Here is a 21,239-nt window from a genome sequence, read left to right as displayed (position 1 = left end):
ACTAAGTGTGTACTTTGAAGGTACTGGCATTTGGAGTCATTAGTTACTGCCCAGTCTATCCAAACTGATTCATATTCCTGTTTCCATATCTCCAAAATGAATAGACCACGGAGGAAATAAAAAGAAGTTACTTTTTTACATTCTACTCCTAGGACTTGACTCAAAAGAAATGAAAGCATATGTCCAAACAAAGACTTGTAGATGGATGTTCATAGCAACTTGATTTGTAATATCAAAAACTATAAACAACTCAATTGCCCAACACCAGGTGAATGAATAAAACAGATTGTGATATATCCATATAGTGGAACACTACTCAGCAATTAAAAGGAATGAACCATTGATACATGCAGTACAATGATGAATCTCAAAATAATTGTGCTGAGTGAAAGAAGGCAGACAAAAAGGAGTTCACAATGTACAATTCCATTAAAGTGCAGAAATCACAAATTAACTGTAGTGACATAAAACCAATAAGTGGTTGCCTGCTGATGGGGGTGGGTATGGGTAGAATATATACAAATATTAAACCATTATCTGCATTGTTGTACACCTGAAACTAACATAATGTTATGTAAATTATAAATAAGTAAGTAAATAAATAAACAAATAGAAATTGATATAAACAGACACTAGTGGCTACCACATTTGACAGTGCAGGTCAAATGTATTAATAAGAAATAGGCAGGATACAAAATTAATATACAGAAATCTGTTGCATCTCTATACACCAACCTCAAAGTATCAGAAAGAGAAATTAAGGAAACAATCCCACTTACCATTGCAGCAAAAAGAATAAAATACCTAGGAATAAATCTACATAAGGAGGCAAAAGACCTATAGTTGGAAAACTCTAAGACACTGAGGAAAGAAATTGAAGACAACACAAACAGATGGAAAGATATACTGTGTTCTTTAACAGTGTTGTCAAAATGGCCACACTACCCAAGGCAATCTACAGATTCAATGCAATTCCTATCAAAATACCAATGGCATTTTTCACAGAACTAGAACAAATAGTTTTTGAATTTGTATGGGAACACAAAAGACCTGGAATAGCTAAAACAATCTCAAGAAAGAAGAACAGAGCTGGAAGAATCATGGTCCCTGACTTCAGATTATACTACAAAGCTACAATAATCAAAAAAGTATGTTATTAGCACAAAAAACAGACACATTGATCAATGTAACAAGATAGAGAGCCCAGAAATAAACTCACACACTTATGGTCAATTAATCTATGACAAAGGAAGCAAGAATAATATACAAAGAAAAAAAGACAGTCTCTTCAGTAAGTGGTGTTGGGAAAACTGGACAACATACTTGAGTATGTTTCCTAGTGGTAAATTCCATGCAGTGTAAAAGAATGAAATTAGAACATCTTCTAATACCATATACAAAAATAAACTCAAAATGGATTGAAGATCTAAATGTAAGACCAGATACCATAAAACTCCTAAAGGAAAACATAGGCAGACCACTCTTTGACATAAATCGCAGCAATACTTTTTGGATCTGTCTCATAAGCAAAGAAAATAAAAGCAAAAATAAACAAAAAGACCTAATCAAACTTAAAAGTTTTTGCACAACAAAGGAAACCATTGACAAAATGAAAATACAACCTACTGAATGGGATAAAATATTTGCAAATGATATGACCAATAAAGGATTAATATCCAACATACATAAACAGTTCATACAACTCAACATAAAAAAACAAACAACTCAATTTAAAAATGGGCAGAACCGAATAGACATTTTCCAGAGTAAATGCAGAAGGCCAACAGGCACATGAAAAGATGCTCAGAATAGCTAATCATCAGGGAAATGCAAATCAAAACCACAATAAGATATCACCTCACTCCTGTCAGAATGGCTATCAACAAAAAGAACACAAATAACAAATACTGGTGAGGATATGGAGAAAAGGCAATCCTTGTCTACTGGTGGTGGGAATGTAAGTTGGTGTAGTCACTGTGGAAAAGAGTATGGAGGCTCCTCACAAAACCAAGAATAAAATTACCATATGACCCAGCAATTCCACTCCTGGGTATATATTTATAAGAACAAATACAAAAACACTTATTTGAAAAGACACATGCACCCCAATCTTCATGGCAGCATTATTTACAATTGCCAAGATATGGAAGCAACCTAAGTGTTAATCAGCAGATGATGTATAAAGAAGCTGTGGTATATCTATATCTATATCTATACACACACACACACACACACACACACGCACACACACACACTATGGAATACTACGAAGCTATAAAAAGGAACGAAATTTTGCCATTTGCAGCAATATAGATGGACTTGGAGGACATTATGCTAAGTGAAATAAGTCAGACAAAGACAAATACTGTATGATATTACTTATATGTGGAATCTAAAAAAAAAAACAACAACAACTAGTGAGTACAACAAAAAGAAACAGACTCACAGATATAGGGAAGAAAGTAGTTACCAGTGGAGTGGGGGAGGGGCAATGTAGGGGTGGGGAGTGGACTCTTAGGTGTAAGATAGGCTGAAATTATTAGGTGTAAGATAGGCTGAAAGATGTATTGTACAACATGGGAAATATAGCCAATATTTTGTAATAACTGTAAATGGAAAGTAACTTTAAAAATTGTATAAAATTTTTAAAAATTAAATTAAAAAATACAAAAAAAGGAAATAGGCAGACCCATCAACCAAAATTTAAAACAGAAAAGAAATAGGCAGACCAAGACTATGCTTATAGTACAATATTATTTTCAGGACTTCATCTATGTCTAATGAGAGTGGTCTAAGAAATTATGATGTCTAGATGTGAAACAGGTCAGTTTATTTTCATTCTTCCAACCAAAAGATATAAACACACTTGCTATGGACTGAATGTTTGTGTCTCCTCAAAATTCTTATGTTTAAACCCTGATCTCCAATGTGATGGTATTTGATGATAGGGATTTGGGGAGATAATTAGGTCTTGAGTATGGAGCCCTCATGATGTGATTAGTGCCCTTGTGAGAAAAGACCTTGCTTCCTCTTTCCATTCTGTGATGAAACCAAGAAAAGGGCCCTCACCAGAACCTGATCATCCTGGCACCCCTTATCTCAGAGTTTCTAGCCTCCAGAACTATGAGAAGTAAATGTTCATTGTTTAAGCCACCAAGTTTAGGGTAACTTGCTGTAACTCAAAAGGACTAAGAACTTCTAAGGGCTTTGAAACTTATTTCCATAAGGCAACTTCTACCAGCACAGTCCAAGAACCTATGACAGTTTTGTTTTAAGGGTGTTTCTTTGGCTCAGCTGTAACTGTGACCCATTAATCAGCACTTTCTGTATGCACAACAGAATTCCTAAGAATAGTTTTACTGCCTTGGATCAGGGGGCTTTGAAATCTTCATTGCAGGATCTATAAAAATGTTTGGCTTTGCTCCATGAGATATAGGGTGCAATATTGTATTATTCTTCTTGCAGCAAGGAAAGACTGAGAATTCTACCAGCGTTGAGTTGAGGAATTATGTTCTTTAGTTTATTTAAACCAACTATTGCTCCATGTGAGGGTCATGGGATATAGGGTTATGGAGACCCATTATCAGTCATCTATTCCCACAATAATGCTGCATAACAAACTACTCCAAGCCTCAGTGGCTTAAAACAACAGCATTTATTTAGTTCATGAATCTGGGGGGGTCAACTGGGGTGTTCAGCTGCTCTGGGCTGCACATGACTCATCTCAGCTGGGCTTGTTTATATGTCAACAGTAAGGTAGCGGATTGGCTGGGAATTGGCTTACTCAGAATGACCTCAGTAGAGAAGTTATCCTATTTCTGCTCCATGTTATTTCTCACCTTCTGGAAGGCTAACTCAGGCTTGTACATATAGCTGAGGGAGGACTCCAAGAAAGAGAATGGCAGTATGTCAAGCCTCTTGAGACCTAGACTTGGAACTAATAAACTGTAAGGTCAATCCAGATTCACGACGTCATGGTTAAAGGCTGATGATATTCTTCAGGAGTGCATACTGGTATTTGGGCTTATAAAGGCAAAGAGAAGTTATTACCCTGGGACCTAATGGGCTGAAGTAAACTGGAACCTATTTCAGTTCATAGATGATCTTAATCTGGATCAAACTGTAATGGACCAATTTCATACAACCTTACATAATAAGTTAATACAAAACAGAATGTTCATAAAGTTTAAAACCTGATGAGGCAAAAATATTATAAAAAGTAGTACCAATCTAAAAATTGTGAATGGCAGTCTCCAAACTACTGGGGCAATAATACACATGCCCGGAAGGTCTCGAAATTTTGTCCAATCAGACTGGCTGTCATTATCTTACTAGTGCTCATCTATTGGTAAGCATTAGAGATGTCAACAAAATTCTTTCATTAAGTCTTGGATAATAACCAAGTACAAGGATATACTAGCTTTAAAAAGCATTGTGACAATCTGTTTCCCACTGGTACAAAGAATAAGGGGAGAAAGTAAAATTATGGCTGTAAATACACTAGATTATGAAAAAGGCTGGTGAGTATATAATGAACCTGGTATATTCATACAGTTAATATGCTGCCAGCCACAGCAAATCTTAATATTGCCATATTTCAACAAAATGGTAATATTTGTTTTCAAGGAAGCACAAAACGGTCATGTTTGTAGAACAATAATTACATATTTAGTAACCTACAGTGAGGGAACAATCCAAAAATAGTAACAACAAAAATCATGAAAACTTTCTGTACCATATTGAGTGTTTTTTTGTTTTGTTTTCTGTTTTTCTTCTAGTCATTTGTGTGTGTGTGTGTTCTTTTTTTTTTAACATCTTTATTGGAGTATAACTGCTTTACAATGGTGTGTTAGTTTCTGCTGTATAACAAAGTGAATCAGTTATACATATATCCCCATATCTCTTCCCTCTTGCATCTCCCCTCCTCCCACCCTCCCTATCCCACCCTCTAGGTGGTCACAAAGCACCGAGCTGATCTACCTGTGCTATGCAGCTGCTTCCCACTAGCTATCTATTTTACATTTGGTAGTGTATATATGTCCATGCCACTCTCTCACTTCATCCCATGTCCTCAAGTCTATTCTCTATGTCTGTGTTTGTATTCATGTCCTGCCCCTAGGTTCTTCAAAACCAATTTTTTTTTATTCCATATATATGTGTTAGCATATGGTATTTGCTTTTCTCTTTCTGACTTACTTCACTCTGTATGACAGTCTCTAGGTCCATCCACTCACTACAAATAATTCAATTTCATTTCTTTTTATGGCTGAGTAACATTCCATTGTATATATGTGCCACATCTTCTTTATCCATGCATCTGTTGATGGACACTTAGGTTGCTTCCATATCCTGGCTATTGTAAATAGAGCTGCAATGAACATTGTGGTACATAACTCTTTTTGAATTATGGTTTTATCAGGGTATATGCCCAGTAGTGGGATTGCTGGGACATATGGCAGTTCTATTTTTAGTTTTTTGAGGAACCTTCATACAGTTCTCCATAGTGGCTGTATCAATTTACATTCCCACCAACAGGGCAAGAGAGTTCCCTTTTCTCCATACCCTCTCCAGCATTTATTGTTTGTAGATGTCTGATGATGGCCATTCTAACCAGTGTGAAGTAACACCTCACTCTAGTACTGATTTGCAAATCTCTAATGATTAGTGATGTTAAGCATCCTTTCATGTGTTTGTTAGCAATCTGTATAATTTCTTTGGAGAAATGTTTATTTAGGTCTTATGCCCAGTTTTGGATTGGGTTGTTTGTTTTTTTGATACTGAGCTGCTTGTAAATTTTGGAGTTTAATTCTTTATCAATTGCTTCATTTGCAAATATTTTCTCCCATTCTGAGGGTTATCTTTTCATTTTGTTTATGGTTTTTTTGCTGTGCAAAAGCTTTTAAGTTTCATTAGGTCCCATTTGTTTATTTTTATTTCCATTACTCTAGGTGGTGGATCAAAAAAGATCTTGCTCTGATTTATGTCAAAGTGTATGTTCTTCCTATGTTTTCCTCTAAGAGATCTATAGTGTCCAGTCTTACATTTAGGTCTCTAATCCATTTTGAGTTTACTTTTGGCTATGGTGTTAGGGAGTGTTTTAATTTCATTCTTTTACATGTAGTTCTCCAGTTTTTCCAGCACCACTTATTGAAGAGACTGTATTTTCTCCATTGTATATCCTTGCCTCATTTGTCATAGATTAGTTGACCATAGGTGCATGGGTTTATCTCTGGGCTCTCTAGCCTGTTCCATTGATCTATATTTCTGTTTTTCTGCCAGTAACATATTGTCTTAATTACTGTAGCTTTGTAGTATAGTCTGAAGTCAGGGTGTTTGATTCCTCCAGCTCCATTTTTCTTTCTTAAGATTACTTTTGCTATTCAGGGTCTTTTGTGTTTCCATACAAACTGTAAAATTTCTTGTTCTAGTTCTGTGAAAAATGCCATTGGTAATTTAATAGATTGCTGTACATTGCTTTGGGTAGTAGGGTCGTTTTCACAATGTTGATTCTTCCAATCCAAGAACATGGTGTATCTCTCCATCTGTTGGTATCATCTTTAATTGCTTTCATCAGTGTCTTACAGTTTTCTGCATAAAGTTCTTTTGTCTCCCTAGATAGGTTTATTCCTAGGTATTTTATTCTTTTTGTTTCAATGGTAAATGGGAGTGTTTTCTTAATTTCTCTTTCATATTTTTCATCATTAGTGTATAGGAATGCAAGAGATTTCTGTGCATTAATTTTGTACCCTGTAACTTTACCAAATACATTGATTAGCTCTAGTAGTTTTCTGGTGACATCTTTAGGATTCTGTATGTATAGTATCATGTCATCTGCAAACAGTGACAGTTTTACTTCTTCTTTTCCAATTTTTATTCCTTTTATTTCTTTTTCTTCTCTGATTGCAATGGCTAGGACTTCCAAAACTATGTTGAGTAATAGTGGTGAGAGTGGGAAACCTTGTCTTTTTCCTGATCTTAGAGGAAATGCTTTCAGTTTTTCACCATTGAGAATGATGTTTGCTCTGGGTTTGTTATATATAGCCTTTATTATGTTGAGGTAGGTTCCCTCTATCACCACTTTCTGGAGACTTTTTATCATAAATTGGTGTTGAATTTTGACAAAAGCTTTTTCTGCATCTATTGAGATGATCATATGGTTAGCATTCTTCGATTTGTTAATATGGTGTATCACATTGATTGATCTGCATATATTGAAGAATCCTTGCATCCCTGGGATAAATCTCACTTGATCATGGTGTATAATCCTTTTAAGGGGTTTTTCTGCATTCTGTTGGCTAGTATTTTGCTGAGGATTTTTGCATCTATATTCATCAGTGATATTGGCCTGTAATTTTCTTTTTTTGTAGTTCTTTGTCTGGTTTTTTTATCAGGGTGATGGTGGCCTCATAGAATGAGTGTGAGAGTGTTCCTTCCTCTGCAGTTTTTGGAAGAGTTTGAGAAGGATGTGTGTTAGCTCTTCTCTAAATGTTTGATAGAATTCACCTGTGAAGCCATCTGGTCCTGGACTTTTTTTGTTGGAAGAGTTTTAATCACAGCTTCAATTTCATTACTTGTGATTGGTCTGTTCATATATTCTATTTCTTCCTGGTTCAGTCTTGGAAGGTTATACCTTTCTAAGAATGTGTCCATTTCCTCCAGGTGTCCATTTTATTGGCATAGCATTGATTGTAGTAGTCTCTTAGGATGCTTTGTATTTCTGTGGTGTCTGTTGTTACTTCTCCTTTTTCATTTCTAATTTTATTGATTTGAGTCCTCTCCCTCTTTTTCTTGATGGGTCTGGATAATGGTTTATCAATTTTGTTTATCTTCTCAAAGAACCAGCTTTTAGTTTTATTGATCTTTGCTATTGTTTTCTTTGTTTCTATTTCATTTATTTCTGCTCTGATCTTTATGATTTCTTTCATTCTGCTAACTTTGGGTTTTGTTTGTTGTTCTTTCTCTAGTTCTCTTAGGTGTAAGGTTAGACTGTTTATTTGAGTTTTTCTTGTTTCTTGAGGTAGGCTTGTATAGCTATAAACTTCCCTCTTAAGAACTGCTTTTGCTGCGTCCCATAGGTTTTGGATTGTCGTGTTTTCATTGTCATTTGTCTCTAGGTATTTTTTGATTTCCTCTTTGATTTATTCAGTGATCTCTGGGTTATTTAGTAATGTATAGTTTAGCCTCCATGTGTTTGTGTTTTTTACATTTTTTTCCATGTAATTGATTTCTAATCTCATAGAGTTGTGGTCAGAAAAGATGCTTGATATGATTTCAATTTTCTTAAATATACTGAATCTCGATTTGTGACCCAAGATGTGATCTATCCTGGAGAATGTTCCATGCGTACTTGAGTAGAAAGTGTAATCTGCTGTTTTTGGATAGAATGTCCTATAAATGTCAATTAAATCTATCTGGTTTATTGTGTCAATTAAAGCTTGTGTTTCCTTATTAATTTTCTTTTTGGATGATATGTCCATTGGTGTAAATGAGGGGTTAAAGTCCCCCACTATTATTGTGTTACTGTCAACTTCCTCTTTTATAGGTGTTAGCAGTCGCCTTATGTATTGAGGTGCTCCTGTCTTGGGTTCATATATCTTTATAATTGTTATATCTTCTTCTTGGATTGATATCTTGATCATTATGTAGTGTCCTTCCTTGTCTCTTGTAACATTCTTTATTTTAAAGCCTATTTTATCTGATATGAGCATTGCTACTCTAGCTTTCTTTTGATTTCCAATTGCATGGAATCTTTTTCCATCCCTTCACTTTCAGTCTGTATGTGTCCCTAGTCTGACATGGGTCTCTTGTACACAGCAAATATATGGGTCTTGTTTATCTATCCATTCAGCAAGCCCGTGTCTTTTGGTTGGAGCATTAATCCATTCACGTTTAAGGTAATTATTGATATGTATATTCCTATTACCATTTTCTTAATTGTTTTGGGTTTGTTTTTGTAGGTCCTTTTCTTCTCTTGTGTTTCCAACTTAGAGAAGTTCTTTTAGCATTTGTTGTAGAGCTGGTTTGGTGGTGCTGAATTCTCTTTTGCTTGTCTGTAAAACTTTTGATTTCTCCATCGAATCTGAAAGAGCTCCTTGACAGGTAGAGTAATCTTGGTTGTAGGTTCTTCCCTTTCATCACTTTAAATATATCATGCCACTCCCTTGTGGCTTGTAGAGTTTCTGCTGAGAAATAAGTTGTTAACCTTATGGGAGTTCCCTTGTATATTATTTGTTGTTTTTCCCTTGCTGCTTTCAATAATTTTTCTTTGTCTTTAATTTTTGCCAATTTGATTACTATGTGTCTCAGTGAGTTTCTCCTTGGGTTTATCCTGTATGGGACTGTCTGCACTTCCTGGACTTGGGTGGCTATTGCCTTTCCCATGTTAGGGAAGTTTTCGATTATAATCTCTTCCAATATTTTCTCGGGTAATTTCTCTCTCTCTTTTCCTTCTGGGACCCCTGTAATGCGAATGTTTTTTGTGTTTAATTTTGTCCCAGAGGTCTCTTAGGCTGTCTTCATTTCTTTTCATTCTTTTTTCTTCATTCTGTTCCACAGCAGTTAATTCCACCATTCTGTCTTCCAGGTCACTTATCCATTCCTCTGCCTCAGTTATTCTGCTATTGATTCCTTCTAGTGTATTTTTCATTTCAGTTATTGTATTACTCATCTATGTTTGTTTGTTCTTTAATTCTTCTAGGTCGTTGTTAAGCATTTCTTGCATCTTCTCGGTCTTTGCCTCCATTCTTTTTCCGAGGTCCTGGGTTATCTTCACAATTATTATTCTGAATTCTTTTTCTGGAATTTTGCCTATCTTCACTTCATTTAGTTGTTTTTCTGGGGTTTTATCTTGTTCCTTCATCTGGTACATAGCCCTCTGCCTTTTCATCTTGTCTTTCTGTGAATGTGGTGTTTGTTCCACAGGCTGCAGGATTGTAGTTCTTCTTGCTTCTGCTGTCTGCCCTCTGGTGGATGAGGCTAAGAGGCTTGTGCAAGTTTCCTAATGGGAGGGACTGGTGGTGGGTAGAGCTGGCTGTTGCTCTGGTGGGCAGAGCTCAGTAAAACTTTAATCCAATTGTCTGCTGATGGGTGGGGCTGGGTTCCCTTCTTGTTGGTTGTTTCGCCTGAGGCAACCCAACACTGGAGCTTACCTGGGCTCTTTTGTGGGGCTAATGGCGGACTCTGGGAGGGCTCACACCAAGGAGTACTTTCCAGAACTTCTGCTGCCAGTGTTCTTGTCCTCACAGTGAGACACAGCCGCCCTCCGCCTCTGCAGGAGACCCTCCAACACTAGCAGGTAGGTCTGGTTCAGTCTCCTATGGGGTCACTGCTCCTTCCCCTGGGTCCTGATGTGCACACTAATTGGTGTGTGCCCTCCAAGAGTGGAGTCTCAGTTTTCCCCAGTCCTGTCGAAGTCCTGCAATCAAATCCCACTAGCCTTCACAGTCTGATTCTCTAGGAATTCCTCCTCCTGTTGCTGGACCCCCACATTGGGAAGCCTGATGTGGGGCTCAGAACCTTCACTCCAGTTTGTGGACTTCTGTGGTATAAGTGTTCTCCAGTTCGTGAGTCACCCACCCAGCAGCTATGGGATTTGATCTCATTGTGATTGCACCCATCCTATCATCTAATTGTGGCTTCTCCTTTGTCTTTGGATGTAGGGTATCTTTTTTATTAGTTCCAGTGTCTTCCTGTTGATGACTGCTCAGCAGTTAGTTGTGATTCTGGTGCTCTCACAAGAGGGAGTGAGAGCACGTCCTTCTACTCTGCCATCTTGAATCAATCAATCTCACAATGATTAATTTTTTACAAGTTAGACTTTGATGTTTTAGTTAGTGCTTTTCCAACACATCTCCAGTCCCTTGATATACTCAACTAATTAAGCAGTGATGTAGACTTTGCATGAAGTACTTTTTAATTAGCCACAGTGATTCCAAAATTATTCAGCCTGAGCTCAGGAGCCTTAATATTCAAACTGACAATCCAGAGCATGTAAACTCTTTATTTAAATAGTGACATCTGAAATTAAGCTCAATAAAGGTTTCTATGGAAACTAACGGCAATATCAAAACTTTGCAAAACACCAAAATGACCCAATTAGAAGAGGTAAAAATAAATTTCAGAAAGTGTAGCTATGAATAGTATGGAAAGGTTACTTCTATTTCTTTACATTAATTTTCATAAGTGTGTCTGCATATTCATTAGAAGACTACGGAATTCATTTAATATTCAAGAATATCAAGTAGATAAGAATGATACATGAAGTGAAATTTTATGTTGACCTGCAATAAAATTGAAGCCAATTCCCTACACAGATTAAAACTGAAGAGTAAGTTTACATGAATGTATGCACACAGACATAAAATGCTAGGATTTTTGCAGCAGAAAAGATGAACAACTTTTATGAATTAGTTCCAAGTAGAGAAGTTAAATAAGCCTTCTGTCTTCCTTAGAACTAAGAACAAAGGGAAATATTTGCTGAACTTGACTCCAGAATGAAATGCAAATAAAAACATGTTTATCAAATTTTATAATCAAATAAGAAGCTCTTAAAAATAGCTTTGAGAGTCAAGCATAATATAAGAACAATTCATGAGTGTGCCAATCTTTTTTTCCTGCTATGAATGTTAACCAAGTTTAGATTTTAACCTTGACATTTGCATATACTGTGACAAATGAAAACCCAAAGTATTATTGTACATGGCTGCAGAATTCTAACTTTTGTTTTGAAAGCTCAGGTCTCAAGATATTTTCCTGGAAATCCTTAAATAAAGATATCAAAACATGTTTAAAAAGTAATATTCTGAACTCTACTAATGAAACACAGTATCAAAGTGACATATACAGTTGTATCATTAACAGGCATCTCAAGCTTAACTCATCTGAAATTTAGCTCTTTCCCTAACCTGCTTTTCCTGGAGTCTTCCTCATCTGAGTCAATGGTGACACCTTCTTTTCAGTTGCTCAGACCAGAGTCATTTTTCACAATTCTATCAGCAAATCCCCTCAGCTCTCATTCAAAATATCCTCAGAATTCAAGCAGCTCTCTCCATCTTGCTTGCCAAACCCATGGCCCAATCCACCACACTCTCACCTACATTATTACAGCAACCTCCTAACTGCTCTGCTTCCTTCTTCTGACTTTCCCCCTTTTGTCAAAACTTAAAAACTGCAGCAAGAGTAATTCTGTTCAGAAAAAGTAAGGCTGATCCTGTCTCTACTGTGCTCGAACTTCCCAGTGGCTTTCCGTCTCTCTCAGAACAAAGCCAAAGTTTTCACAAGGGACAGTTAAGTCCTGCAGGACCTGTTCCCCTGTGTGCCTCTCTGACTTATCACCTGCTATTCAACGTACTCACTGGCTTCAGGCAGTCTAAGCTCCTTACTGTTCTCCCACTAAGCCGGGCATGCCGGTGCATCTTTTTATTTGCTATTCCTCTGCTTGGAATGCCCTTCCCAGGTGTTTGCATGGCTCAGTCTCACATGTTTAATCAAATGTCTCCATCTCAGTGAGGCTTTCTCTGGCCATTCTCTTTTAACATGCTCTTATGATCACTTAAATGAGAATATATTTTGCTTAATTTATTTTTGTTCTATTTATTTCCCTGCACTGAAATGTAAGGTTATTGAAATAGTTGTTTATCTCTTTTGTTTTCTGCTGTATTTCCATCTCCTAGAATAAAGCCTTGCATATACTAGGTGCTTAATAAATTTTGTTGAACGTGGAATCAGTGAAATATATTTCATTTAGAAAAATAATAGTCCTAAGTTTTCCTTAAATAAAGTAAAACTCGTTGACAACAACATAAATTAACTGATCAATACATTAGTAAGAAATGACTGAGATTCCAGAGATCGGTGGTGTACAGGTTCTATGAGGGTTACAAGAACTCCCTATCTTCAAAGATCTTACAGTTTAAGAAAACAACATTCATTAGAAAACAATAAAAGACAATCTATTACTAAATTCTAAGTCCAAAGTAGTCAAGCACTGTGGTATTTAGGAGGTGAGTGTTCTAATTCCATTGCTGCCATTAACTAAATGAACCTAAGGAAATGTTGCCCCTTTATCCTCAATGTCTTCATTTTGCAAATAAGGAGAATGCACTAGGTGGCTTATTGGTCCACTAGAATTCTTAACTTCTATTGGTCTATTATTTGAGAGAAGAGAGAAGTCAGTAGAGATATGTGACAGAGGTGGTTAGCTGTTCAGCAACTCTTTTCCTCTTCTCCTAGCTCTTAGCCTCCCAAGAAGCCATAGCAAAGAATTTCTAAAAACCTTGATTGATTGAAAATAGATTCCCACCAAGCAGTTTCCCAGTGAATTCTGCTGAATTTTATCAAGTTAGACACAAATCACTGCATTTAAATATTTCAGTATTTTAAAATAATTTTCTAATATCAAAATGTGAATGTTATTAAAAGTAGAAATAGTTTTTGTCATTATTCTTACCCTGTCTAATAAAAACTCATTGTCTTTAGTTGTTATTTATCTATATCATGCATATTATCTGTTTTGATTTGCCCAAAGAGACCACAAGTTTCTCTAGGTCAAGAGTCATGAATTATACCTTTCTGTCCTTCTTTTGGGGGGGGGTGCTATATTCAGTGCTTTGTATGTGCTATGTGAATGAATGGGTTCTAGACATTTCTAAATAAAATCTTCTCAGTCTAGTTATAGGAAATATGTGTCACATCACTGTGCTACAATACAAATTTGGTCATGGATAGAGTCTTTAATGCTCTGGTAGTTCCTGGTGGCAGGGAGAAGGGAGACATCCTGTGGAGTTCATCAAGCCCTGAAAGACCTCTAACAATGCACCACCCTTCTTTGGCATGCCTCTAGTGAGTAGTGCATGGGAAGTATCTGTCCCTTCTTGTCACTTGTGCCCATATACACCCACGTTGGTGGTGTGCCCCTAGGTGACATCTTATCTTCTGCTGACTTTTATATCAAAGCAAGTCCTAAAGAAGAAAAAGGGATCAAACCAGTGCTGCTTACTTATGTCTGTGGTTAGCATCTCCTAAGCATGCCTGCAATACAATACAATCTCTTCCCTCTGGTCTGAATACTAAATACCTGAATTCTCAGTTTCCTTTATTTATCTTTTCTTATAACTTGTCCCACCAGAGACCAAAGCAGTCTCCATGTTTCCAGAATATAGAAACATGAATCCTTGGGACGATACACACTCCCTCCTCATTTTAGCTATTTTATAAATTAAGTTGGCAATTTAGTTCTTGTATCTCCAGCCTTGGCACTTTATACTTATTGAACAAACTGGAAGAGATGACCAAAATCTGAGTTGTGATGTTGTAAACATGAGTTACCTGTGCAGATTCTTTTAAAGTTGGGATTTTCCAGAATGTGTCCTGGTAGGCGGCACTGGAACCGATGTTGCCAGAACTCAGGGAACCAGGGATTCCGTGTATTAGTGTCCAGCCTCAGTTTCAGGAAATAATCATCAAAGGACCTGACTTCTGGAGACTGCAGCTTTATCGTGATTCCCCCGTTGGCTTCCACCTCATAACCTTCAATGACTTCATCTCTGTCTGCCCAGCCATCACTAAAAAATGCAGGGATTGGGGTGGGGAGAGAGAAAGACAAAAGTCTCACAAATAGAGCTATGAGTTTTGCATGAATGAAGCAATTCAACAAGATTTAAAGTCTATTTTAAGCCAACATTGCTATCCATCAATGACTTTTTTTAATTTTTGTGGAGAATAGAAAATTATAGAATCAAAAGGTCTTGTTTGTTTTTCACAGTAGTGAAAGTGATGATGAAGATGATGACAGTAACAATTACAAGAACTAACGTTTATTGAGCATTTACTAGTCACCAGATTCTGTACTACTCATTTTTACTGAGTCAGATGTTCGGCAAATAGCTGAGTCCTGGTGGATCCTGGATACAGATCCAGGCAGTCTGGCTCCCAAGCCCATTGCTCTTTACAACTAGACCACAAAGCCCATCGGTTGTTCTCCAAACCTGAAGAAAATAAAACCCAGGTACCCAGGGTACTCAATAAGAGCTAGGCAAGGTATCAAGGTTGCAGTCAAAACCATTATACGAGCTGCATTATATAGCGTAGAAAATTGATTTAGCTTAGAAACATGACAATCACAGATTTTGTTCCTGGACATTGTTCAAATTTGCATCTCTTAGAAATGATGCTTTTTTTTTTCCTAATGTTATTTCAAAATAACAGCATTAAAAGAAAACAATCTGACTCCCCAAAATAAAAATAATTCTCCTGCTCACTAAATGGCAGTTCACTGACATTTCAGTTGTAGGTTCAAATTTTTTAAGTTTGTTCACTTTCTAGAACATTCACATCTGCCATGAGGGATATATCTCCAGTTTAATTCAAGTGTAGGTATGAGCTAGGCCCAACCTCATGTGAGTGGCTATGATTCTTTCCCAAGAGGGGGTCAAAGAAAAATTGCACCAGACAGTGTTAAAGAGGCAAAGAAGACTTTATTCAAGACTATTTCAATAGGCCAAAGATACTGAACTCAATTCTGCTGAAACAAAAGGTGGAAGTGCTAGGATAAGCTAGTGAGGAAGTGCTGGCTGACACTGAGTGGAGCTTGGTCAATGTGATTAAACCATCTGTGTTTGATAATTGTCATTTATCTAAATTAGGCTCCCACCTTCCCACAGAAACTGGGCAATAGGGGTCTGCTATCACTCTTTTTACGATCATATTTTAAAGGGATGGCTCCCAGGCGCCTGAGAAAAAAATTTCTCTGTTGTAAAGCTAGCAAGAGGCTGGGAGAAATTTTACATTTCAAAGGGGCAGAGAAAGAATTGACACTGGCATGCCTTTAAAAGTAAAAAGCTGTGACAAAGTGAGAGAATGGCATGGACATATATACACTACCAAATGTAAAATAGATAGCTAGTGGGAAGCAGCCGCATAGCACAGGGAGATCAGCTCGGTGCTTTGTGACCACCTAGAGGGGTGGGATAGGGAAGGTGGGAGGGAGGGACACGCAAGAGGGAAGAGATATGGGAACATATGTATATATATAACTGATTCACTTTGTTATAAAGCAGAAACTACTAACACACCATTGTAAAGCAATTATAATCCAATAAAGATGTTAAAAAAAAAAAGTAAATACTCTAAGAAAAGGGAATTCTTGGGGCCCAAAGTAAGGAAGAAATTTGCCTAAATTCTAGTCAAGCTTTGGAGAACATTAAGAGTGCCTTGGTCAAGGAGTGGATATATTCTTCTACCCACAGAGTAGGTAGAGGTAGCCCTGCATGTAGTCCTGCAGTTTCTGGAACACAACCATTCAGTCTCTGCCAGAGAAAGTGTTTTATCACTTGCTTCTCACAGAGCAGAGAGCTGGGCCAAACACATATGACAGACCATAGCTCATTCCTCTCCTTGTTACCTGAGACCAATTTAGATAAATGTGTCCTCCATTTAGCTGAGCTAATTGGTATAATTTCATTCCAGAATCTTCCCAGTGAACCACACAGGAGCTACATTTTCAACAGATCAAATACAGAAGGTAAGTTGACTTAATATGATCCAGAACTAAAGGAATTTTGATGTAAGTTGTAGTCTAACCAGTCAGACCAGAGAATATCTATATGCTTCTTCTAAATCTGCTAGAATATAAATTTTAATATTTTGTATGGACCTTTCTTTTCTCTTTTCCCTCCCTTCTTTCCTTCCTTCTGCATTTACCTAGCACCTACTATGTACCAGATGCTCTGCTATGCTCAGGGTTCAGTTCAGAATGAGAAATATTATTCTCTTCCCCCTAGTGTTAGAGACTTGTGGGAAAACAGACTTTAAACAAGAATTTCAAACACTGTGGAGGTAAAGAAGGAGAAGTGACCAAAACTATGGGAAGGAGGGGCTTGGGTCTAACTTAGTCTTGTGTGTATGTATGTGAGTGTGGGTGAAGAAAGGTGTGATTAGGAATGGTTTTCCTAAGAAAGTGATGTCTGGGCTGAGACTCAAAGGATGAGTAGGCATTAGTCAGGTCCAGACAGGAGGAGGGATTGGTAAAGAAAATTCCTGATAGATTATCTAACATATAGGAAAGAGCAAGGCTCATTCAAAGAATTTAGAGTGTCTGTTCATGGGAGCACAGAGAGGAGTTAGCAGGAGATGGGGATATGGGCAAAATTCCACCCTAGGAACTCTTAGCCTAAGGACTACAGGAGATCCTCAAAGTGTTGTAAGGCTATTACTTAATGAGGTCATTCAGCTCTGCCCTCTGGTGGTAAATGACCTGAGTATTTTGGGGGACAAGTCCTCTACTCACCATCACTGAACATGATGGCCAATCAAACTGATTAAAAGAAAAATAAAGCCCACTCATTTATCTTTCTATATCCTCAGTCTGGTTAAAAAGGTTAGAACTAGTTTGTTTGGATTTATTCACATTTATATCACAACTACATCTATAGCGGTTTGAAGATGAGAGCTATAGTTCATGTCATGGTGAAAAGGAGGGTAAAAATAAAACCAGTTAGGCTTTCAAGAAATTCTGCCTATGAGTGTATATTTGAAGTCAAGATGACATAACTTGAAGGAAATAATTACTTTTTGACATTGTTAGGCTTGAAGTGTGTTTCTCCCCAAGGTTTAATATTATGTGAGACTTTTATGTGTGCATATAGTCTGAACAAGAAACCCACGATTTTAAAAAGTGTATGAAATGTCTTCCCTAGTGTTTATTTGCATTTTTTATAAAAATCATTAAGTTTATAAAAGCAAGTATCATGTGTCAGTGCTGGAAGCAGAGAAAGTATGACCTCCTGCCCTTTTGCAACCAACACAGAGGAGCGCATCACAGGAGTAAACCCTTGTCTATGAATATAGACAACTTGAAGTCATATGGTTTAGTGGAGTGAAGCCCCAAATCCCCTTTGCCATTGGTCAAAGCCCTTCCCCCCTCACCATAGATGACTCCCTTCCAGAAATTAGAGTTGGTGTTAGATCCAAGAGGTTATAAAATCAGGGACAACTGAGATGTGACAGAGAAAATATTTAACTAGGATTCGTTGGATTAGTCAGTGAATATATCTTGAAGTGTTAATTGCTAAAGTTTTGTATGAGATCTTAAATCTATCACAGGCGAGGTATAAGGGAGTGATAACAAATCAAAAGTCACAGAAAAACAATCATAAAGCAGCTCCTGGTTTGTATATATTTTAATCATTTCTTCTACGTACCACTTGTCAAATGTATATATTTGAGGATTTTGAAAGATTTGCGCTCTTTCGTTATAGTATTGGGATTTTTTACAAGGATATTGTTTTGGTGAATTCTCTGTGAAGCACACTTGGGAACAGAGAGCCAGCAGCTCTCCTGATACCTGGTAGAGGTTTCTTCTTCCCCTGTTGATGGTGATAGGGTGGTGGTGGTAGTGGTGGTGGTGGTGTAGACTGTGCTCCAGCAGAGATGACCTGCAGGCATCTGCTCACCCCAAGTGTCTGGAGTGAATCCTGCTGTGCTGGGTGCTGACCAGCCTCAGGCAGGGCTGAACTCTTCTGAGGCACATTCACAGCCTCTAGCAGCTTCTGCTGCTACATCTGTCTCCCAATTTTGAGTTCATTTTCTATCTGGGGTCTGGATATGAAACTGCATAATGTGAATAAATGGGGTGAACATTTAACAGGAAGCTACATGTCTTAAGTATTCCTCACAAATATACAAGACTACTTATTTCCTAACCCCCTCAACATTTTTTTTTTTTTTTTTTTTTGCGGTATGTGGGCCTCTCACTTTTGTGGCCTCTCCCGTTGCGGAGCACAGGCTCCGGACGTGCAGGCTCAGCGGCCATGGCTCACGGGCCCAGCCACTTCGCAGCATGTGGGATTTTCCCGGACCGGGGCACGAACCCGTGTCCCCTGCATCGGCAGGCGGACTGTCAACCACTGCGCCACCAGGGAAGCCCGCCCTCAACATTTTTATACAACAATTCTTTCTCAAGATTGTTCTTCACTTCCCACAAAAGCATTGTTCTAGTCCTATGAAATTTCACAAGCCAAACTTATAATAATAAGATTTCTTCCACTCAATAAATTCTGATATTAACAACAAGGGAATATTATTTCTAATTCTACCTATTACAACTTGACAGGAGCTTCAGGAGTGTTATTTTGCATTATTATCAGTTAAAATAATTTAAAAGCTAATTGACAGTAAAAAAAAAAAGAAATGCAATAGTATTCATTTAAAAAATTATACAAAAACATTTTAGAAAATCCTATTTACATTTAGTTAAAATAATTAGTCTAGAGAGTAAAGCAATTTGATTTGTGTAATGAATTCAAGTGATTGTGTATACCTGATAATAAAACTATAATTCTTTAAAAATAATCCAAAGTTTACCATATAACCAGGGACAGAAGAAAAGCATAATAAAAACAATATTTTCAGAAACATATGTAAACAAGCACAACATTACATATATTAAAATGCTAACTATATTTACAAAGGTTGAAGAAATGTAGGATAATATAACGTAAGTCAAGTGATGCCAATTATGAGAAATATTTTGGAGGTAATGGCAGCTTTTTCAATAATAATTGAGACTAGCTTTATTCATTCAACGCTCATTCACTAAGAGTCTTGTATGAGTTAAGCATTTGCTTATTGCTTTGATACATTGCTCAAAAGTAGAGGCAAGGCCCTTGCCATCAAGGCAATTACAGGGGTGGGACAGTCTGGCCGCTGAATACGCAATAGCCACAGAGCTGCAATCCCTGAAATAAAAGGAAGACAGGCTACAGAAGCATAGAGAAGGGGCAAAGAAGTCATGCCAAGGGAGATTTTGCCCAAAGGGAAATAACATCTAGGATGAAACTTAAAGGAGGAGTTGAAGTTGCACAGGTAAAGAGGGAGATGGGATAGAGACCAGCTAAAGAGGGAACAAAGTTTTGAAACAACAGCAAGGCTTTCAGTTTACTTAGAGTGTGCAAGGTAAGGAAAGATAGGACAAGCAGGGGTGAGATCTGGAAGAACCGTAACATCCTTGTTAAGGGTTTTGGATTTCATTTTTATGGTGGTAAGAAACTACTCAGATTTTCAGCAGGAATATGACACAATTAGATTTGTTTTAGAAGGGTTTTTCTAAAAAGTACCTAGAGTGTAAGTACTTGTGAAGATTCTTTGGTTCTAGAATTCTGAGGCAGAAACTGTAGAAACAAACACATAGACATGTGCACACACACATGCACACACACAGGCTAATAACATTGTATTATGAAGGCACAGTGGCAGTGTTGATGAATCAGGAATTGGGGTAGTGGTCACAATTAGTTTATATTTAATTTTAAAATTAGTTACTGCCAATTCACCATGAATGTAGAGCTAACACAAAGTGTAGGTCTGTTTATTTAATTATCTAGGACAGGCATTTAGAGGTCACTCAGCCTACTGAAAAACACAAGAGAGGATTAGGGGATGGAGTCACCTTTTATTGTCCTATACATCTGGAATTATTATAGAATTCAAACAGAAGCCTTACTACTAAAGCTACTCTGTTTCAGTGGAAAATGGAGGCTGGGGAGAGAATGGGAAGGTATCAAAAGACAAAAGAGGAAGAATGAAGGGAATTAATTCTCAAGGAGCTGAGGCTCCTTGTAAGGATGAAGGTCAGATCAGGTTTCCTTACTTCCCATCTGCTTCTGACCCCTAAACCCTAACCCACCTCTGGCATCCTGAGCCTGGAATCATCTGCCACCCGGAGACTTGTAATTATCCTCCTCTCCTAGCAGAAATGTAGGGCAACTACTGATAAACATTGCACACAGCCATGCAAATGTGTAGGCCCCTCCTAAACCTTCTACAGACCATTTCTCTTGTATCAGTTACAATTTCAAGCCAGTGTGAAAGAAGGGTGGGCCAATGCGGAATTACTTGTGGACAAGTAGGTCTTTTGAATTCCTTCAAATTCTACTGCCAAGGTAGCACCCCATTTTGTCTCTCATTCAATTAACCTGAAGAGACAATATGAAATAGGAATTGGTTAGTTAAACTTTCTAAGCTTCTGTTTCTCCACCTATAAAATGGGAATGGAAATGGTATCAACTTCTTAAGAGTTGTGTGAGAATTAAACTAGATAATCCATATAAAACACTTATCACAGTATGTAGGGCATGATGAAGTCTTTCTAGACATAACAGTTCTTTACCATCAATCTTCTTATGATCCAACCAATGTACTGAACTGTATCGACCTGTAGGAGAGACTTCTCTACAAAAGTGCTG

General features: G+C 37.4%; 1 protein-coding gene across 2 annotated transcripts in view; it reads right to left on the bottom strand.

Annotated features, from left to right (window-relative positions):
- GRM1 (glutamate metabotropic receptor 1) overlaps positions 1–21,239 on the bottom strand; it is a gene marked incomplete at its 3' end in the record, with an annotated part of 396,780 nt that overhangs the window by 100,026 nt on the left and 275,515 nt on the right. For both annotated transcript variants that reach the window (XM_079939225.1, XM_079939226.1), the window contains one exon: positions 14,326–14,561. In XM_079939225.1, the coding sequence (XP_079795351.1) occupies positions 14,326–14,561 (236 nt within the window). The remainder of the gene's footprint in view (positions 1–14,325; positions 14,562–21,239) is intronic.

The sequence above is a fragment of the Stenella coeruleoalba genome (assembly GCF_951394435.1).
Source record: "Stenella coeruleoalba genome assembly, chromosome: 12".
Taxonomy (NCBI): Eukaryota; Metazoa; Chordata; class Mammalia; order Artiodactyla; family Delphinidae; genus Stenella; species Stenella coeruleoalba.
The sequence above is the reverse complement of the archived record's forward strand: the minus strand, read 5'-3'. Positions and strand labels throughout refer to the sequence as shown.